The sequence below is a fragment of the Mesoplodon bidens genome (genome assembly GCF_964165515.1).
Source record: "Mesoplodon bidens genome assembly, chromosome: 19".
Taxonomy (NCBI): Eukaryota; Metazoa; Chordata; class Mammalia; order Artiodactyla; family Ziphiidae; genus Mesoplodon; species Mesoplodon bidens.
The window spans coordinates 23,242,077-23,258,711 of record NC_138179.1 but is presented as its reverse complement, the minus strand read 5'-3'; the positions used below and the strand labels follow the sequence as shown (position 1 = coordinate 23,258,711).

General features: G+C 38.3%; 1 protein-coding gene across 3 annotated transcripts in view; it reads left to right on the top strand.

Annotated features, from left to right (window-relative positions):
• The window catches only part of STX8 (syntaxin 8), a 250,742-nt gene that overhangs the window by 5,333 nt on the left and 228,774 nt on the right, over positions 1 to 16,635 (top strand). Inside the window, exons 2-4 of one of the 3 annotated variants that reach the window (XM_081219278.1) lie at positions 1,681 to 1,780; positions 7,511 to 7,605; positions 16,499 to 16,609. In XM_081219278.1, the coding sequence (XP_081075404.1) occupies positions 1,681 to 1,780; positions 7,511 to 7,605; positions 16,499 to 16,609 (306 nt within the window). Of the gene's footprint in view, positions 1 to 748; positions 764 to 1,680; positions 1,781 to 7,510; positions 7,606 to 16,498; positions 16,610 to 16,635 lie in introns of those variants that run through there. The other 2 variants (XM_081219279.1, XM_081219280.1) reach the window with 2 other exon arrangements.

Below are 16,635 nucleotides of genomic sequence, written 5' to 3'. Positions count from 1 at the left end.
GAGTCTTTTCCATGAATTCCTTGAAGATGAAACCCTTTTATAGGAACATTTTTGCAAAAGCATCAGAGTACACCCAGAACTGTCTGTAAATGACAAAAGACTTAAAAATGACCACGGTTAAAGATTTGATGAAAGTTCATAATAATGCAATTGACAAGGAAATTTAGTTATTTCTGAGATATACATTTTAAAGTAATAACTAGAATTATGACTTATAACATTATACCAGAACATATAAGATTTTTAGGAATTTCATGTAATGTCTGAAACATTTATATTAACATATTTCCATACAAATAACCCAAAGAAAGTTTAGTATTAGTTAAAAAAAATTTTTTTAATTTAATTTTACTTATTTTTTTATACAGCAGGTTGTTATTAGTTATCAATTTTATACACATCAGTGTGTACATGTCAGTCCAAATCTCCCAATTCAGCACACCACCATCCCCACCCCCGCGTGGCTTTCCCCCCTTGGTGTTTAACATTAGGTTAAACAGCAGATTTTTTTTTTTTTTTTTTTGTGGTACGCGGGCCTCTCGCTGTTGTGGCCTCTCCCATTGCAGAGCACAGGCTCCGGACGCGCAGGCTCAGCGGCCATGGCTCATGGGCCTAGCCGCTCCGCGGCATGTGGGATCTTCCTGGACCGGGGCACGAACCCGTGTCCCCTGCATCAGCAGGCAGACTCTCAACCACTGCATCACCAGGGAAGCCCCTAAACAGCAGATTTTAATATTTTTTACTGGGCACTCCTGGAAAATAGGTTTGTCGTATATTTATAGTCCCTGCCCTTTAGGAGAGATGAAATGTGTGTACACACTTAAGTATTTTCTGTAAAACAGATAAAAAGTAAAAAGGCTGTAAGTGAAGGAAAATATAAGGGACTATTGGGGATTGATTGTGAATCCTTCAAAACCCCCAACACTATTGAATAAGAAATAGAAGCTCAGGACCTGCTTTGAGAGAATTCTGGTAAGCTTAGGTGTCAGGTGGGTGTGTGTCCTTTGACCGCAGAGCATCGTGTTACCTGCTGATCTGTGTAGCTCTTCCCCAAATAGCTGCTCACCTGGCCTGTCACTCTCCATCCCTTTATCCTGCTTTATTTTCCTTCTTAGCCCAAGCAACACCTGACATACTATGTTTTGGTTTGTTTGATGCCTTTCTCCCTTCACTAAACTCCTTGAAAGCAGGGACTTCGTCCATTTTGTTCCCTGCTCTATTCTCCAGTGCCTGGAGCAGTGCTCAGCACAGAGGCGGCCCTCCAGAAATGTTTGCTGAATGTTTTGTGAATGAACGAATCTGTATGCTTTATCAGCGGCCAGATAGCACAGTGGCTAGGAGCAGAGGCTCAGGGCCAGGCAGCCTTGGTTTGCAGCTGGTGGTACCCACAGGGCAAGTCACTCTACCTCTTTGTGCCTGATTTTCTCACGTGTATGATGGGGATGGTGACCCACCTCCCAGTGTTCTTGTGTGGAGTAAGTGAGTTATTACAAAGGAAACTTTGAGAATTGAGCCCAGCCTGTACTAAGTACCGTTCAACCCCTGTTGCCATTACTGTTACAATTATCATCCTCTTCCTGTTTGCATTTTTGACTAGAATTACAAACTGAAGCTTAGATTATGCAGAAATTTCCTTTAAAGAACCTTCAACATTTTTCTCCCTTTTTGACTTTGCTGCAGGTTCTCCACCTACGATTCTACCTGCCAAATTGCACAAGAGATTGCTGAGAAAATTCAACAGCGAAATCAGTATGAAAGAAATGGTGAAAATACAACCAAGGTAAGACCAGGAATGAGTACTTCAAATGATTTGTTTGAGCTCTGAGGTCTGAAAACCCTCCCCTTTCTGACTCTGTGTGTATGTGTGTGTGTGTGTGTATAATGGCCTTTATGCTTACACATGTCGAATTGACATTACAACCAATCAGTTAATAGTTATTTAATCACTAGGACTAAATGAAGCATGGCATCTCTATAATTTCTCCTACTTTACCTTAAAAAGTTTCTAACAATTTCATAGTGTAGTTCCAAGCTTGGTACACTTTCCCCCAGATGGTAAATCTGTCAGGCTTTGCAGGACAAGAGGCCAAGTTCTCACCTCATTGAGTACCCATTCTCGACAAAAGAATAATAGACTTTTTTGGTTTTTTACATTTTACATTTAAAAATGTAAAAAATCATCCTTCGCTTGTGGGCTGTAAAAAACAATGGTGGGATTTGGCGAGGAAATATGGTTTTAGAAAACCATGAGTCCATGCCAATACTTTTGATTCTAATCCAACATTCACAGGTTTCTTTGTAACTTCCCCATTCTAAATTAGTATTTTCCTTCCTTCTCCCGCAGTGAGAACCCAGGTTTCCAGAAGCATTGATATGTTTTTGCTCATTTGGTTTCTCTTAGAGTTTATAGAAAATAGTTTCAGAATCATTACACAAGGGCCACTACAAACAATAAGTAAAGTTTGAGTCTTTATTATTATTATTTTTAATTTAGAATATCCCCCAAAGGATGCTGAGGTTATTCTGTTCTAAAGCTATTAGAATTGTTTCTTTTTTTTCTGTCTTATGCTCTCCTTTGTATCTATTGATATTCATTTTCAGGGTTTGCTTTTCTTCCCTACCCTTGCTGATATAATTTTTAATATGTAGAACATTTACATAGTTCAAAAGTCAATATTATATACAACGGTATACTCAAAGTCTTGTCCACATCCCACTCTTTTCCATGCCTTCTTCACCTGCTTCTTAGAGGTAACCTTTTTTTAAAATTTCTCATTTATTCTTCCTGTGTGACTTCTTGCAGAAATAGGCATTCAGGTGTGTGTGTGTGTGTGTGTGTGTGTGTGTGTTCTCATTTCTGTTCCTTTGACACAAAAGTTACTCTTTTGTATCTTGCTCTTTTCACTTGATAATATATCATAGAGATCTTAATTCACTGAGATCTTCTCATTTTTTCTTAGGGCCTTATAGTCCTCCATTGTGTATACTCTAGTTCATTAACCTGTCTCCTAAGAATGGGCATTTAGAGTGTTTCCAGTCTTTTGCTGTTATGAATAATGCTGCAATAAATAGCTTTGTGATTTTTTTTTTTTTTTGTATTTGTGGAGGTTCTTTTAAGGGTGAATTCTCAGAACCAGGGCATATGTGATTTTTTTTTTACCTGTTGCCAAATTCCCCTCCACAGGAGTTGTCACCTTTGGCTTCACAGCCTGGCCAGCAGAGGGCGTTGTCAATTTTCTGAATTTTTGCCAATCTGATAAGTGAGATAAAATATTTTAGTGTAGTTTTATTTTCTTCATTTTTTTAATTGAAGCATAATTGACTTACAATATTATATTAGTTTTGGGTGTACAGCATAGTGATTTGATATTTCTGTACATTACAAAATGATCATCAGGTAAGTCTAGTTACCATCTGTTACCATATGAAGTTGTTACAATATTATTGACTATATTCCCTATGCTGTACATTACATCACCTTGACTTACTTTATAACTGGAAGTCTGTACCTCTCCCTTACCTTCCAGTGTAGTTTTAAATTTGCGTTTTTCATACTCTGAATCAAGTGAAGTATGTGTTTTCACATTCTTAAACACTATGTATATATTCTGTAAACTAACTTCTTATCTTTTGCCCATTTTTTCTATTGGATTGTTGGTCTTTTTAATGTTTAAGAGCTCCCCATATATTAGGGAGATTAGCTCTTTGTGATATATTGTAATTATTTCCTCTCCTTTATCATTTGTTGCTTGACTTTGCTTATGGTAGCTTCTGTCATGTGAAAGTTTTAGTTTTTTTTAAATGAAGTTGACTATCAATTTTTAATTGCTTCTGTATTTTCACTCATAGCTTTTGCTAGTTGTAGGTTATAAAGGAATTTATTTATGTTTTCTTCTAGCAAATGTATGGTTTCATTTTTTTACATTTAGATCCCTGATCCATTTAACCAGTATCATCTTCTTGGACTGTTAGATTGTTTCTAATTATAAAAATGAGTTTTCAGTATGGCTGAATTATTGCCCAGGTTAGAATAAATTCTGCAATGTAGGATTTCTGGCTTTAGGTTGTATAAAATTTAAGCATTTTGAAAATGTCTCAGAGTCACATTTCTACACCAATTCTGATTCACTTAAAAAAAAAATCTTTCTCTGTTAGGTGAAAGTATACAAGAGTTTAATATCCATTCTTAAAATCACTTATGCCATTGAAAGTCTTTTCATATATTTATTGGATGTTTGTATTTAGTTCTTTATGAATTGCCTGTTACATACATGTCCTTAGCCTAGCTTATTATTTCTTAATCTCCAAGTGTTCCTTATATATATGTTAACTAAGCTTTGATTAAGCTTTGATCTGGCATATTTGGTACAAATATTTTTTCTATTAATTTGGATTTTGATTTTATAAATGACTTTAAAATATATATATACACTTTTGAAAATTTTTATTTGAAATTATCACTATTTTTATTTATGGCCTTTTCTTATAGGAGAAGGGGAGATACTGCTTAGAAAGGCCTTTCACACCCAGGGATTATAGAAGTACTTTGCCTTATTATCTAAATTTTCATTAAGCTTTTCTCCTCTTTTTTATCTTTTTTAAAACTCATAAATCTTTATAATATTTGAAATTTATTTCGTGTATTGTAGGCATCTAATTTTTTTCCCATTTGCTAAATTATTAATCCCCCCAAATATGAAATAGTCTATATTTTATTCACTAAGTTCTTACACAACTGCACTGTTTCTGGACCTTCTGTTCTGTTGCACTAACGAAGCCATTGGTAACTGCCAGCATCATACTCTTGTAGTTTTTTGTAAAGATTTAATATCTAATTGTTTAAGGCCCCCTTTGTTACACATATCCGTGATCTTTCTATATGTCCCTTCATTTATCCTCCTTTTAGAGCAATTTTGCATAGCTTTATTAAAAAGAATTTTGTGCTGTGCCTCAGTTACCACCTCCTCTCCAATAAAAGGACTCCAAATAGGATTTTGGGTAGATGTGTAGTATATTTATAGACTAAACTGGGGAGCATTTACATTTTTGCAGTATTGCGTGTTTCCTTTCACTCATTCCATCAGCAGTATTTCCTGCAGTTACTATACACCAGGCACTGTGCTAGATATTTTTTAGATTTTGTTGATATTGTTAATGATGTTTTAAAATAATTTTTGAAAGTTCTCCCTATTACTTGAATTTAGGAATGCCCTAGATTTTTTCATTTTGTGATTGATCACCATCCTGAATTCTTTATGTTTCTAGTCATCTTTTAGGTGATCCTCCTAACTTTCCCAAACAGACTATTATCAGTCTGCAAATAATGATAATTTCATTTCCTTCTTTCCAGCCCTTATGTATTTCTTTAACTTGTCTTATCATGTTGGTTAGAACTTCTAGACCAAAGTTAAATAATATTGTAGTTAAGGCAGCACTGACTGATTTTTAGTTTTCTTTGTTTTTGTTATGTTTTTAATTAATTTCTCCCATGCTGTATTAATCATATGCTTAGTCTGTTTTTAGTAATTAACACTGTTAGCTTTATTATTAGATTTTCTAACATCAAACTATTCTTAAATTACTCAGATAAATTCTACTTGGTGATGGTATATTATCATTTTTAATGTAATTCTGAATTTGCTTTGCTAAAAATTTTTAAAGACTTTTACATTTATAACCTTAAGGGAGATTGGCAAGTAGTTTCTTTTTTTCTGTTATCTCTGTCAGCACTTATTACCAGGGTTGTGTTAGCTTAAAATATGAATTAGGCTTTCCATCCTTTTCTATGCTTTGGAAAGCTTCTGTTAAATTATCGTAATGGGAAATTTCTTCTGATTATGAAAGTAATAGTTTTCTTATAAAGTATTAAGAAATCCCACTACTTAGAGATAATTACCCTTGATGTTTTGATGTCTTTAGGTCCTAGGTTGTTTCTTCTCTATGTGGATGACACTTCTTTTTATGACTTGATTTCTTTTTCTTTTTTTTTTTGCGGTACGTGGGCCTCTCACTGTTGTGGCCTCTCCTGTTGCGGAGCACAGGCTCCGGACACGCAGGCTCAGCGGCCATGGCTCACGGGCCCAGCCACTTTGCGGCATGTGGGATCTTCCCAGACCGGGGCACAAACCTGTGTCCCCTGCATTGGCAGGCGGACTCTCAACCACTGCGCCACCAGGGAAGCCCTCTTTTTTTTTAATAAATTATGATGGGTATCTTTCTATGTTAACAAATATAGATTTCAGTCATACTTTTTTTTTTTTTTTGGCCATGCTGTGCCACATGTGGGATCTCAGTTCCCTGACCAAGGATTGAACCCGCGCCTTCCACACTGGAGGCGTGGAGTGTCAACTACTGGACCGCCAGGGAGGTCCCCAGTCATACTTTTTAATGGCTACATATTCTTTCATCTGTTGAATGCTTTTGATCTTTAATTTCATAGATTCTTCTTAGACCTGGTGTGTGTGTTTGTTGTTCTTTTGTTCATTTGTTTGTTTGTTTTGCTCTTTACTTCTTGAATGAGGAGGGATCTGCTTTCCTTGGCATTTCCCCATAAACGTTGTGGGTGTTTTTTCTGTGGTTCCCAGAGGTATTAGAATAGTTAAGGTGAGATTTTTCTTGGCTGCTGATACCTTTGAGGGTTGCTTGACGTGTGTAGCCCTTGGCCAGCCTCTGCTGTTGCGCTGTATTTTCCTTTTGTGACCCTGCTAATCTAAGGAGAGAGCCCCTGCTTCCACTGCAGTTGTATAATTGCTTCTTTTAACAAGGTAGCAAACTTGTGAGAGTGCCTTTTTAAACATATCTCCAATTATATCCGTGGTTGACTATGTTTACTTTACATGGGCGATTCTATTTTTCATAGTTTTTAATTCCTAAGAGGCTTCCTCCCCACCTCTCCACCATCCTTTAAGGCAGCACTTAGAGTCACAAACAAAACTTTACTCTGGGTTTGTAAACTGGAGAAAATTCACACCTCCTGGAAAAAGAGTCCTATGTGGTCAACATTCCTCTTGTATAAAAAGGACACCCTGCTCTAAAACTTTTAATGGGTTGTAAGTATACCAGTGTGTTTAGGGAGGACTGGCCGGGATGGCAGTGGGACTTGACGTCTTGTTCTTTGCAGCATGGTTGAGGGAACTGTGGGGCTTTTTCTGGTGAACAAAGACTGGGGACATGCAATTTCCTGCGTGGCTCCAAGGTAGACAAATAGGATCCGAGGGTAGATGCTCAAAGGACAGAATTCAGCTGATTGTGAGAGCAAAGTGACAGTTTCCAGTCAATGTCAGGGTTCAGGTATGGACCGGCTTACCAGCTGGTCAGGTCATAGGGCTGGGTATGAGCATTAGGTGGGTGGCTGGCCCAGGTGACTGTTAAGATTCCGCACAACCCTGAGGTTGTCGTTACAGCCCTTCCTTGATTGAATCATAGTTTGTAAAGCAACGTGTACATAATATTTTTAGGAGACCTCACACCTTTGGACTAGCATACTCAGGCTGTGTTCTTTTCTTTTCAGCTTACGGTGACAATCAGAGCTTTGTTGCAGAAACTGAAGGAAAAGATCGCCCTTTTGAAGGACTTATTGCTAAGAGCTGTGTCAACACATCAAATGTATCCATGTAAACATTTCCACCTCTTGCTAGAGTGGGAGGACAAGCAAGCAGTCTTATTTTAAGAAAGGAAGGAATCTGGGCCACCCAGATTTTTCCACAGCTTGAGGAAGACCTGGTTTCCAAAATATTGCCTATAATCTCAATTTCTATTTTAAGCGTCTGTTACATGTTTTACAGTGAATATGCTGGCGAAGCAAGACACGCGACAGGAATTAACTTAGTTGGGTGTAACCTTAATAGTGCAGGAAGCTCATGCTTTCTGTCAGTGCTGTATTTACACCGAGCCCCATGTTGCTACCTGTCTAGACTACCTTGAAGGTGGTCCAGCAGGAGAACTTCCATGACACCCTTGAGTTGTGATTCTGCTTCTGTAGTTCCCGGAGTTTTGAACGATTCATTTTCTTTTCTGAGAAGCCAGTACCAGTAGAAAAGATGCATTTTCCCCCCCAATTATGTAGATTATTGAGATGTGACTTCTTTGCCTTAATGTTCTAGAGGTCCAGACAGTACCCCTGTTTTGGGAGTTTTGGGGGGTGGGAGACACTTTTCTGAAGCAAGTTATGTCATCACCTCAGCCTCCCACCAACAATGCCAAGAATTAAAATATTTCTTTCTTTTTTTTTTGGCCACGCCATGCAGTGGCTTGTGGGATCTTAGTTCCCTAACCAGGGATCCGACCTGGGCCCTGGCAGTGAAAGTGCGGAGTCCTAACCATTGGACCGCCAGGGAACTCCCCAGAATATTTTTTCTTTCTTTCTTTCTTTTTTTTTTTAGAAATTCATAATCTGATCCATTTAGGAAAATACACTTGACCTGTTACATAAACTAATCCTTTAAATCCGAGTTTAAAACTGACCTCAAGCTGGTCCTCTCTTACCATTCCTTTCTATTGTCTTTAGTTTGTACCAAACTTTGGTATCTCGGGAAATGGTTGTTATTGCCCAATTTTAAACATGGGAAAATGTAGGAATATAGTTTTTTAGATAAAACAATAGAAGTTGTTTTAAAAAATGTTTTTCTCCAAGTATCACCACTGTATGTCACCAGGGAGGCTGGTTTAGATAGTTGCATGATTTCCAGTGTGCACTTATTAAAACACTAAGGTTTTAAATATAAGTTTAATTTCAGTAAACAATTGGGCCCTTATTTTTAACACAGTTGGAATATTCTGATATGTTTAGTTTGTAACTTTACCCTCCATCTGGCATCATTTGTTACTGCACAGTCTATTATATAAGGAGTTTTTATTTTATCAAAATGCACAAGTCTTAATATATAGACCTCAAGTTGGCAGAGCTGTGTTCTCCACTTTCAGTACTAAGTACTTGGAATTCTGCACATGGGATCAAGGTGTGCAAACTCATTTTAATATTACCTAAATCGCATGTATTAGAAACGTAGTTAAATATTGTTTCCCAGTGTAATATTAATAACTTTATTTGCTAACAGGTAACTGATTATTATGCATCTTATAATATTTATGTGCTAAACCTATAGGGCAAGAAGATATAAATTAATAACTTTTACTTTTTTCTATTAATAATTTCTGCTAGTTATTAATTATGGGGTGCACCAAGCACGCTACAGTAATAATTGACTTTGTTCTTCTAAATGCTTGCAGTCTGACCATATTTTGAAATCTCATAGACTCTGGTTTTGTGGTGATCTCAGAATTTGCTGAATGAAACACCAGGCATTTGAAAACGCCAGAGTTATTAAATACTCTGAAAATATGAAATATTTATGAAAATATTTAAGGACCATCATGTGAATAATTTAGAATTTCCCAGGAGAAATCAAAAACTCGTCTGGAATATAACAGCTTTCTTTAAAATCTAATTATTTTTTTCAAATAATTGGGTCTATTTCTACTGGAACTGCAGCCAAAACTAGGAATGGAATTCAGATAATCCACCCCATGGGGGCGCTCATAAACCTCTGTATTTTCAGGGAGACCATTTCTTAGATAGAATGGAAAGGAGGCAGCTTTCACGTTACAAAGGCCTCTATTTACTTCCCCTCTTCTTCCTCACATCTTCCCTTTCCCTGACCTTCCTCTTCCCAAACGTATAAGATAATTCTGTGGCAGCTGTCATTCCAGATTTAAGATGTATCAGATACCAACTTGTCAGGCCTAATAACCTCATATTATGAAGTTGTTTGGGTGGTTCATTCCCTTCTTTACAAAATAGGTATTGAGGCCAAGGTAAACTTGTACCTCAAGTCACTGATGAAGTTGGAAAGAAAGGACAGCATTCCAGCAGAGGAATTCTTTCACACCGAGGAGAAGAATATTTAAGAGCTTAAGTAACTTGCCCAGACCCCACTGCTACGAAATGGAAAGCTAGGATTCCAATGCAGGGCTGTCTGAACCCAAAGCCACTTGTTTAAAAGCGGAATTCTACTTTAGTGATAGAATACAGTCCACTGTCACGTGGCCTGTCTTCAACTAGAGTTCCCTATTGCTTGGCATGTTGCTGTAATGCCAAGACAAATCTTGTTTATAATGCAAATCCTCAAGACCCTTCTTAATCATCAGAAAGATTAAACAGTCTTCACTGTGGTTTATTAGGTATACTTTATGATGTTGTAATTCTTAGAAAAATTTGTGTCCATAAATCGCCAGGAGAGTGACTTTTTAATCCTTTTTCTTGAGGCATAATTAATGTTGGGTGACTTTTTTAACGTGAATATTTGAAAACCGCATTTCCTTACTGTGTTGGGTAGTTGAGTTTATGGTACCTTACTTAATAAATTTATGCCTTTCTGCATTCGTGAAGTTTTCCAGAGAACACTAGGAGTTGCTGGAAAGATAAGTCCTATGAAAATGCCTTCCAAACAGTTAAATTCTGGGAGGTTAGGCCTAAGATGTTACTGCTCTTTCCTGAAGAAGTATTTTTCTCTAGCAAGAATAAATGTGAAATTAAAATGAAAGTGGCGTGCTTTCAAATTGATTAACTTGCAATTCATAATTGAAAGTCCTTCAGCCAGAGAGTTGAAAATTGCTGAAAAACATTAACTTCTGTTCACAGTGCTTCTTGGAGATAGGGATTATAATGGCCTCACCAGCTGAGAAAAGGTGTGTTTACAGGAGGGCGCATAGGAAATTTCAGGGAATACTAAAATTATTCTTAGAATTAGCTTTAAATGAAGCTTGTCTTTTTGTTGGGGTTTTCAAAGGCAGCACTTCTGGTACTTTTAGAAGAATTTTTAAAAATCACTTTACAGAGGGGTTCAGTATCAAAAGGTATTTTGGTCTCTTGGGAGAAGTCCGGCAGAAATAGTAATAATTATTATTTTTTGGTCATGCCATACATCTTGTGGCATCTTAGTTTCCTGACCAGGGATTGAACCCAGGCCCCCAGCAGTGAAAGCACCGAGTCCTAACCACTGGACCACCAGGAAATTCCCTAGAAATAATTTTTTTAAATCCATAAATAACTCTGCTCCACTTTGTATTTTTTGGGGAAAAAAAGATGCGTAGACAGATAGGTAGATGGCAGGATAGATGCCCCAATCACCGTGTAATAAACCTGGATACATGGAGGTGTGGAGAGGCTCACTGGATAGATTTTAGGGAAAGCCCCTCGGGGCTCCAGTGGAGGTGAAGTGGTTCTAAAACACTGCACCTGGCCATGAAAGTTTTCACTGGTGTCTGCTACTGTAAGAAAAATAAGGACAAGATAATTCTTATTTCAGTAGAAATTTTCTGATTTATAGTCTGTTTACATGGTTCTCCCTAGTTTGGGGTATTAACATCTGCTTGCTTTTTCACCATGATAGTAAAAGTAGATGAGACTTTTGTCTGTTGCGGGTTTTGGAATGTCCATAGATGGCAAAATGTATAATTGGTCTATATAAATCCCCCCATCACCATCCCCACAGTTTGTTTGGAAATAATTCTGCTCCATGAAATCCAAAAGTCTGGGCACCGTTGGAATACTGGGAACAACACTGGCTTTGGAGCCAGACGGAACTGAGGTGGAAGACCAGCTCCATCACTTCCCCAAGGCCAGAGAGCAATGTAGCCTTTCTTGACCTTAGTTTCATTAATCTGTAGAGTAGGAATAATCATACTTGTTTTGCAGGTTGTTGTGAAAGTTGAAGAAAATATATTTAAAGCATCTCACAGGACAAGCCACCCCCATAATTGTGGGTGTTAAATAAAAGATAGTTATTAACCCTTTGTGGGCAAGTTACTTCTTTGTGCCTGTTTTCTCATTTGTGAAATAGGGATAATCAAAGTACACCCAGCTTATGGGATTGTTGGGAGGATTAAATTATATGCATAGAAGGTGTTTCACATAAAGTAAGCCCTCCTCGAGGATTAGCTGCTACTTACTATTTTATCATTGTTAAAATTACAGCCATCTTGGGGAATTTACACGTAGTCCTTTTATGGAGTTTATAATCAAGAAAGAAGGGTATATCAAAGCACACAGGTAGTGATAGTATTACGATACTACTTGCAAAATATGATCAGTGCTTTGAGGAAGATAAGGACCTGGCCAAGTATATAATAGATATTCAGCAGAGTTTGTTAACTTAAAAAAAAAATAGTAAAATGAAAGGAATGAAGTACTATGTGAGTCAGAACATTTTTCTGGCCTCTGGGACCTTACACTGTCTCTGTGCAGTCCTTCTTGCGGCAGTGGGAAGTAATTATGCTTCTCCAGAGCAATTAATCTGCACGTAAGACTTGCCTAAATTCTTAAGCCTTCTACCAAATAAGGAGAAACTCCAGGAGCTAGAGTGGGGGTGGGACGTCCCCTGGATCCAGCACCATCTTCAGCCCACTCCATTGTAGGTTGGAAGTGCTTCCCAGGTTATAGCAGAGAAGCTGGGCTGAGGCATGTTGGTCATGGGTATTGGTGATACGAAATCAGGACCCAGTTTCATTTGCAGCGTTGCATTGCCATGAACTGGTTATAATTACATGTAACATCAGCCTAGCCGATGAAAAAGTACTATGGTGGCTAGCTCTTCTGTTTCCTTATTTGTCTGTTCTCTGACCTTCTTCCTTGGTTACTCACCCCGTTGGTGGAAGAGGAGGTCCCAGCTCTGGCCACTAACTGTGTGCCCTGTGTTCTGCTTGTCCTTCCTTACCCTGTCCTCGCCTCCCCCAACTACCATGAGACCACATCCATGCAGTGTCACCACTGCCTAGACGATTCTTTGACCTCTCGTTAACAACAGCTTCTGTATAGTAAGCGTGCTATGCAGAAGGGCTGTGCATCTGTCTACTCTCTTCAACCTCCCCTACCCTCCCCCCCATCTCCTTATGCTCTGTTCTCTTAATAGGTTAAAATAAAAACAGAACAAAGAGGTAGAGTGAGTGTTCCTAACTGGACAGTTTTCCAGTTGTCCCAGATTTACAGGGAGTCTCTGGGAATATTCTGAACTAATATTACCAGTATTGTTATTAACAGGATGCTAAGAAGTGGCAAAGTTAAGTGAGCAGTACTGGGGGCCTCAGGGTGGAGGAGCCTCTGGAACGTTTGGTGGTCAAGCCCCACACGAGGTGGTAGGAAAGCCCTGACTTAGACTGGAAAGAGCTGGGCTCTAGCCCACTATTGTCATTACCAGCTGCACAGGGCCCTGGTTTCCTGGTCAGAAGAACAAGAGACTCGGATATGCCTCTCCTAGCATCAGCTGTCTGTGATTCTGTTCTTCACTTACTAATCTTCAAAACATAATCACCAAGTTTTATTGCTCCTAAAATTGATGTTCTTTGTTAATTTATTCTCAACTAGTTTATATCTAATATCTGCTAAATTTAAAACTTGCCTTTATTGTTTTTATTTAAAAAGTACTTTCTACTTGTATAGTTCTTATTTTTTCTTTTTTTTTTTTTTGCGATACGCGGGCCTCTCACTGTTGTGGCCTCTCCGTTGCAGAGCACAGGCTCCGGACGCGCAGGCTCAGCGGCCATAGCTCACGGGCCTAGCCGCTCCGCGGCATGTGGGATCTTCCCAGACCGGGGCATGAACCCGTGTCCCCTGCATCGGCAGGTGGACTCTCAACCACTGCGCCACCAGGGAAGCCCTATAGTTCTTATTTTTAACCAATGACTCTTCTCTCTCTTCCCCATCCCCATCCTATTCCAGCTCATTCTTTCATAGTTAATGTGTTAGTGGTTGGTACCTGCCATCACAGACTTTTCTAGGCATGAACAAATATATACACATGTAAATATAAAATGCTTTTGACTACAGAGGGATCATATTATACGTTTGGTTCTGAAATTTTTTGTTAATTAGCATTTGATAGAGTCAAACAGTCCATAACAATATTGGATGGGAAGTAAGTCTCCCTTACACCCTGAATCCCCAGTTCCTGTTCCTTAGAGGCAACTCTTTTGTGTATCCTTCCATAAATTTTAAGTGTATATACAAACATATATGTTTCTCTGATTTTTTTTTAATGTATGCAGTGAGAGCATACTATTCACTGTTTAGCTCTTTGCTGCTTTTTGTTTTTGTTTAACACTATTTTGGAGATTATTCCATACCAAATAACTTATGTAGCACTTAGTAAGTGCTCAGAAATGTTAATTATCATTATCATCAATACATAAAGAGCTTTCCTCTTCTCTCTCTTTTTTGGGGGGCTGCAAAACATACCATTGTAGAGGTGTTCTAGTTCCTTGTTGACGGACCTTAGAATGTTTCCAATATTTGGCTATTATAAACAATGCTGCAGTGAACATCTTTGTTCCTACATCTTTGTATAGACATGTGAATATATCTGTAGGAGAAATTCCTGTTGAAAGAATGTGCCTTTTAAATTTTGTTATGTATATAAAAGGGAGAGTGGCAATTGGTTGAACCCATTTCCATTCCCACCAAGGATGTCTGAGAGTGCTTGGTTCCTTGCCCCTTTCCAGAACCGCCCTGTCATAGTTTCTTACCTGATGGGTGAAAGTGATAGCATGGTTCAATTTGCATTTCTTTTACTAATGTGAAACTGCATTTTTTTTCATTTGATTAGCATTATTGTTGTTTCTTTTTTCTATGCCCTGTTATATCCTTTGCTGTTTTAAAATTTGCCACTATTAATTTGTCACTTGTAATTTTACTTTGCAGATATTTAAAATTTTTATAGAGCCAGATTTAGTGTTTCCTTCATGGCCTCTGGGTTTTCATTCTTGACTAGAAAGATCTTTCTTACTCTAAGAGTATTAGAAAGTTCTCCAAAGTCATCTTCTAATGATATGTAATTTTACTTTTTATGTTTAAACCCCTGAGCCAGTCAGATCTGTGCTTAATTGTAATATTGGATTATCGTTCAGCTTATGCTCGCTTGGATGGTTGGATAACTAAAATCCCAACAAAACCACAGATTGCCAGAGTAGGTTGAGCGTAGAACAGAAGACAAGGCTAATCAGCATTGTGATATAGTTAATAGTGTTCCATGATTAAAATTCAGTTTTGTCCTGTATAATTCATGACATAGGTTCTGTCTCTCCCCACCCCCAGGAGCGTTTTTTTAGATAGAAGAGGCTTCTGCTTTATTGACAATTTGCCACTGATTTGAAACACATTGATATTTATTCTTGGCGTTGCATTGATCAGAAGGCTAATATTTGGCCCTTTTATTAGTACAGAGGAAGGACTTAAGCTCACTGTTTCTTAGTTACAGTTGCTACTTCATGGTTTCCAAGATGGGTTCTTAATGACTTTAGTCAAGCAGGAAGCGGAAAAGCGATGGTAGTCATTTTTCTCAGGAAAGTGTGGCATTCTGGAATGTTGAGAGAATGTATCCATTATTATTTTTTAAGTATTCAAAGTCACTAACACTCCTTAGTTATGTTGGTTTGGGGGGATTTATGATTTTTCTAACTAATATCTGTTACTGGGGAACATTTTTGATGGGTTTATTTGCTTTGTTTGCTAGCTGGCTAGCTTTTTCTATTCAAAATTATCAACAAAAGTAGATTCACTGGGCCGTGGTTTTCCCACCCAGGGAAACTTATTTGATTCTGCCAAGTTCTCAAACTTCTGGGGCCTAAATGCAGGGTTTAATATCCCCTCTTGAAAGGACAAGTATCAATAAATCCAGAAATCCAAAGTAGTAGTCTCACTTATACTGGAACCAGGAAAACTGTGGCCATGGATTGTGCCGGAAGAGGTGTGAGAGATTATCTGGGTGCCATATAAAGGAACAAATACAAAAAGGTGAAGTAATTGGTTCAGGATCATAGGTAATGATCAAAATAGGACTAGCCGGCCTTTGGACTCCTAGTCGAGCATGCTTAGTAGATTAACACATTAAAATATGATTATTTCTTTGTAACTTTGTTGAGAATTAAAGCTCATGCAATGTATTTAATGAGCCGATGGTAACAGCTTTTTAGAGCAAATCTGTTGCATAAAGTAGCCCTTTACAAAATATATTCCACGTGTGTTAATAGGTGTTCATTAACATGGAAGAAAGGGGGCAACATAGAAAACTTGTCTTTCCCTTTTTCCTTTTTTAGCAGAGTATCTTAGGGTATTAGTGTCTAGGAAAAACCCTTGACCACTGTGACCTAAAACTCAAAGCCTGATGCCTTCCTGAGTCACATTGCCCTGTTGAGAGGAAGGACGTTTCAGGGGTGGCCGCTGGGAGGAAAATCGTGTTGACCAACTGTATTTCTCAGTGAAGGATCTCATGTGGCGGATGTGTCAGTGTTTGTAAGTCCCTCTGCGATGGTTCTGTCTAGGTCCTTTACTGGAAGTATCAGTGAAGTCTGAGGTTAGAGCAGGAGGAGAAGGTCGGTTCAGGCCTCTTCTGGGTAGGATTGATCAGAGTCTGTAACAGTCCTTTCTGACTCGGAGAGCTCACTTAATAACGTAATAGGTCAAATGAGGTAATTCACCTGCTCTTGGACCTTAACAAGATGCCTGCAGAACGCAGCTCGAAGGAGACCGAAGACAAAACCTTTTGGATGATCTTGTAACTCGAGAGAGACTACTTCTGACATCCTTTAAGAACGAGGGTGCAGAACCAGATCTCATCAGGTACGATGTTTTCCTTTACAGGGTTT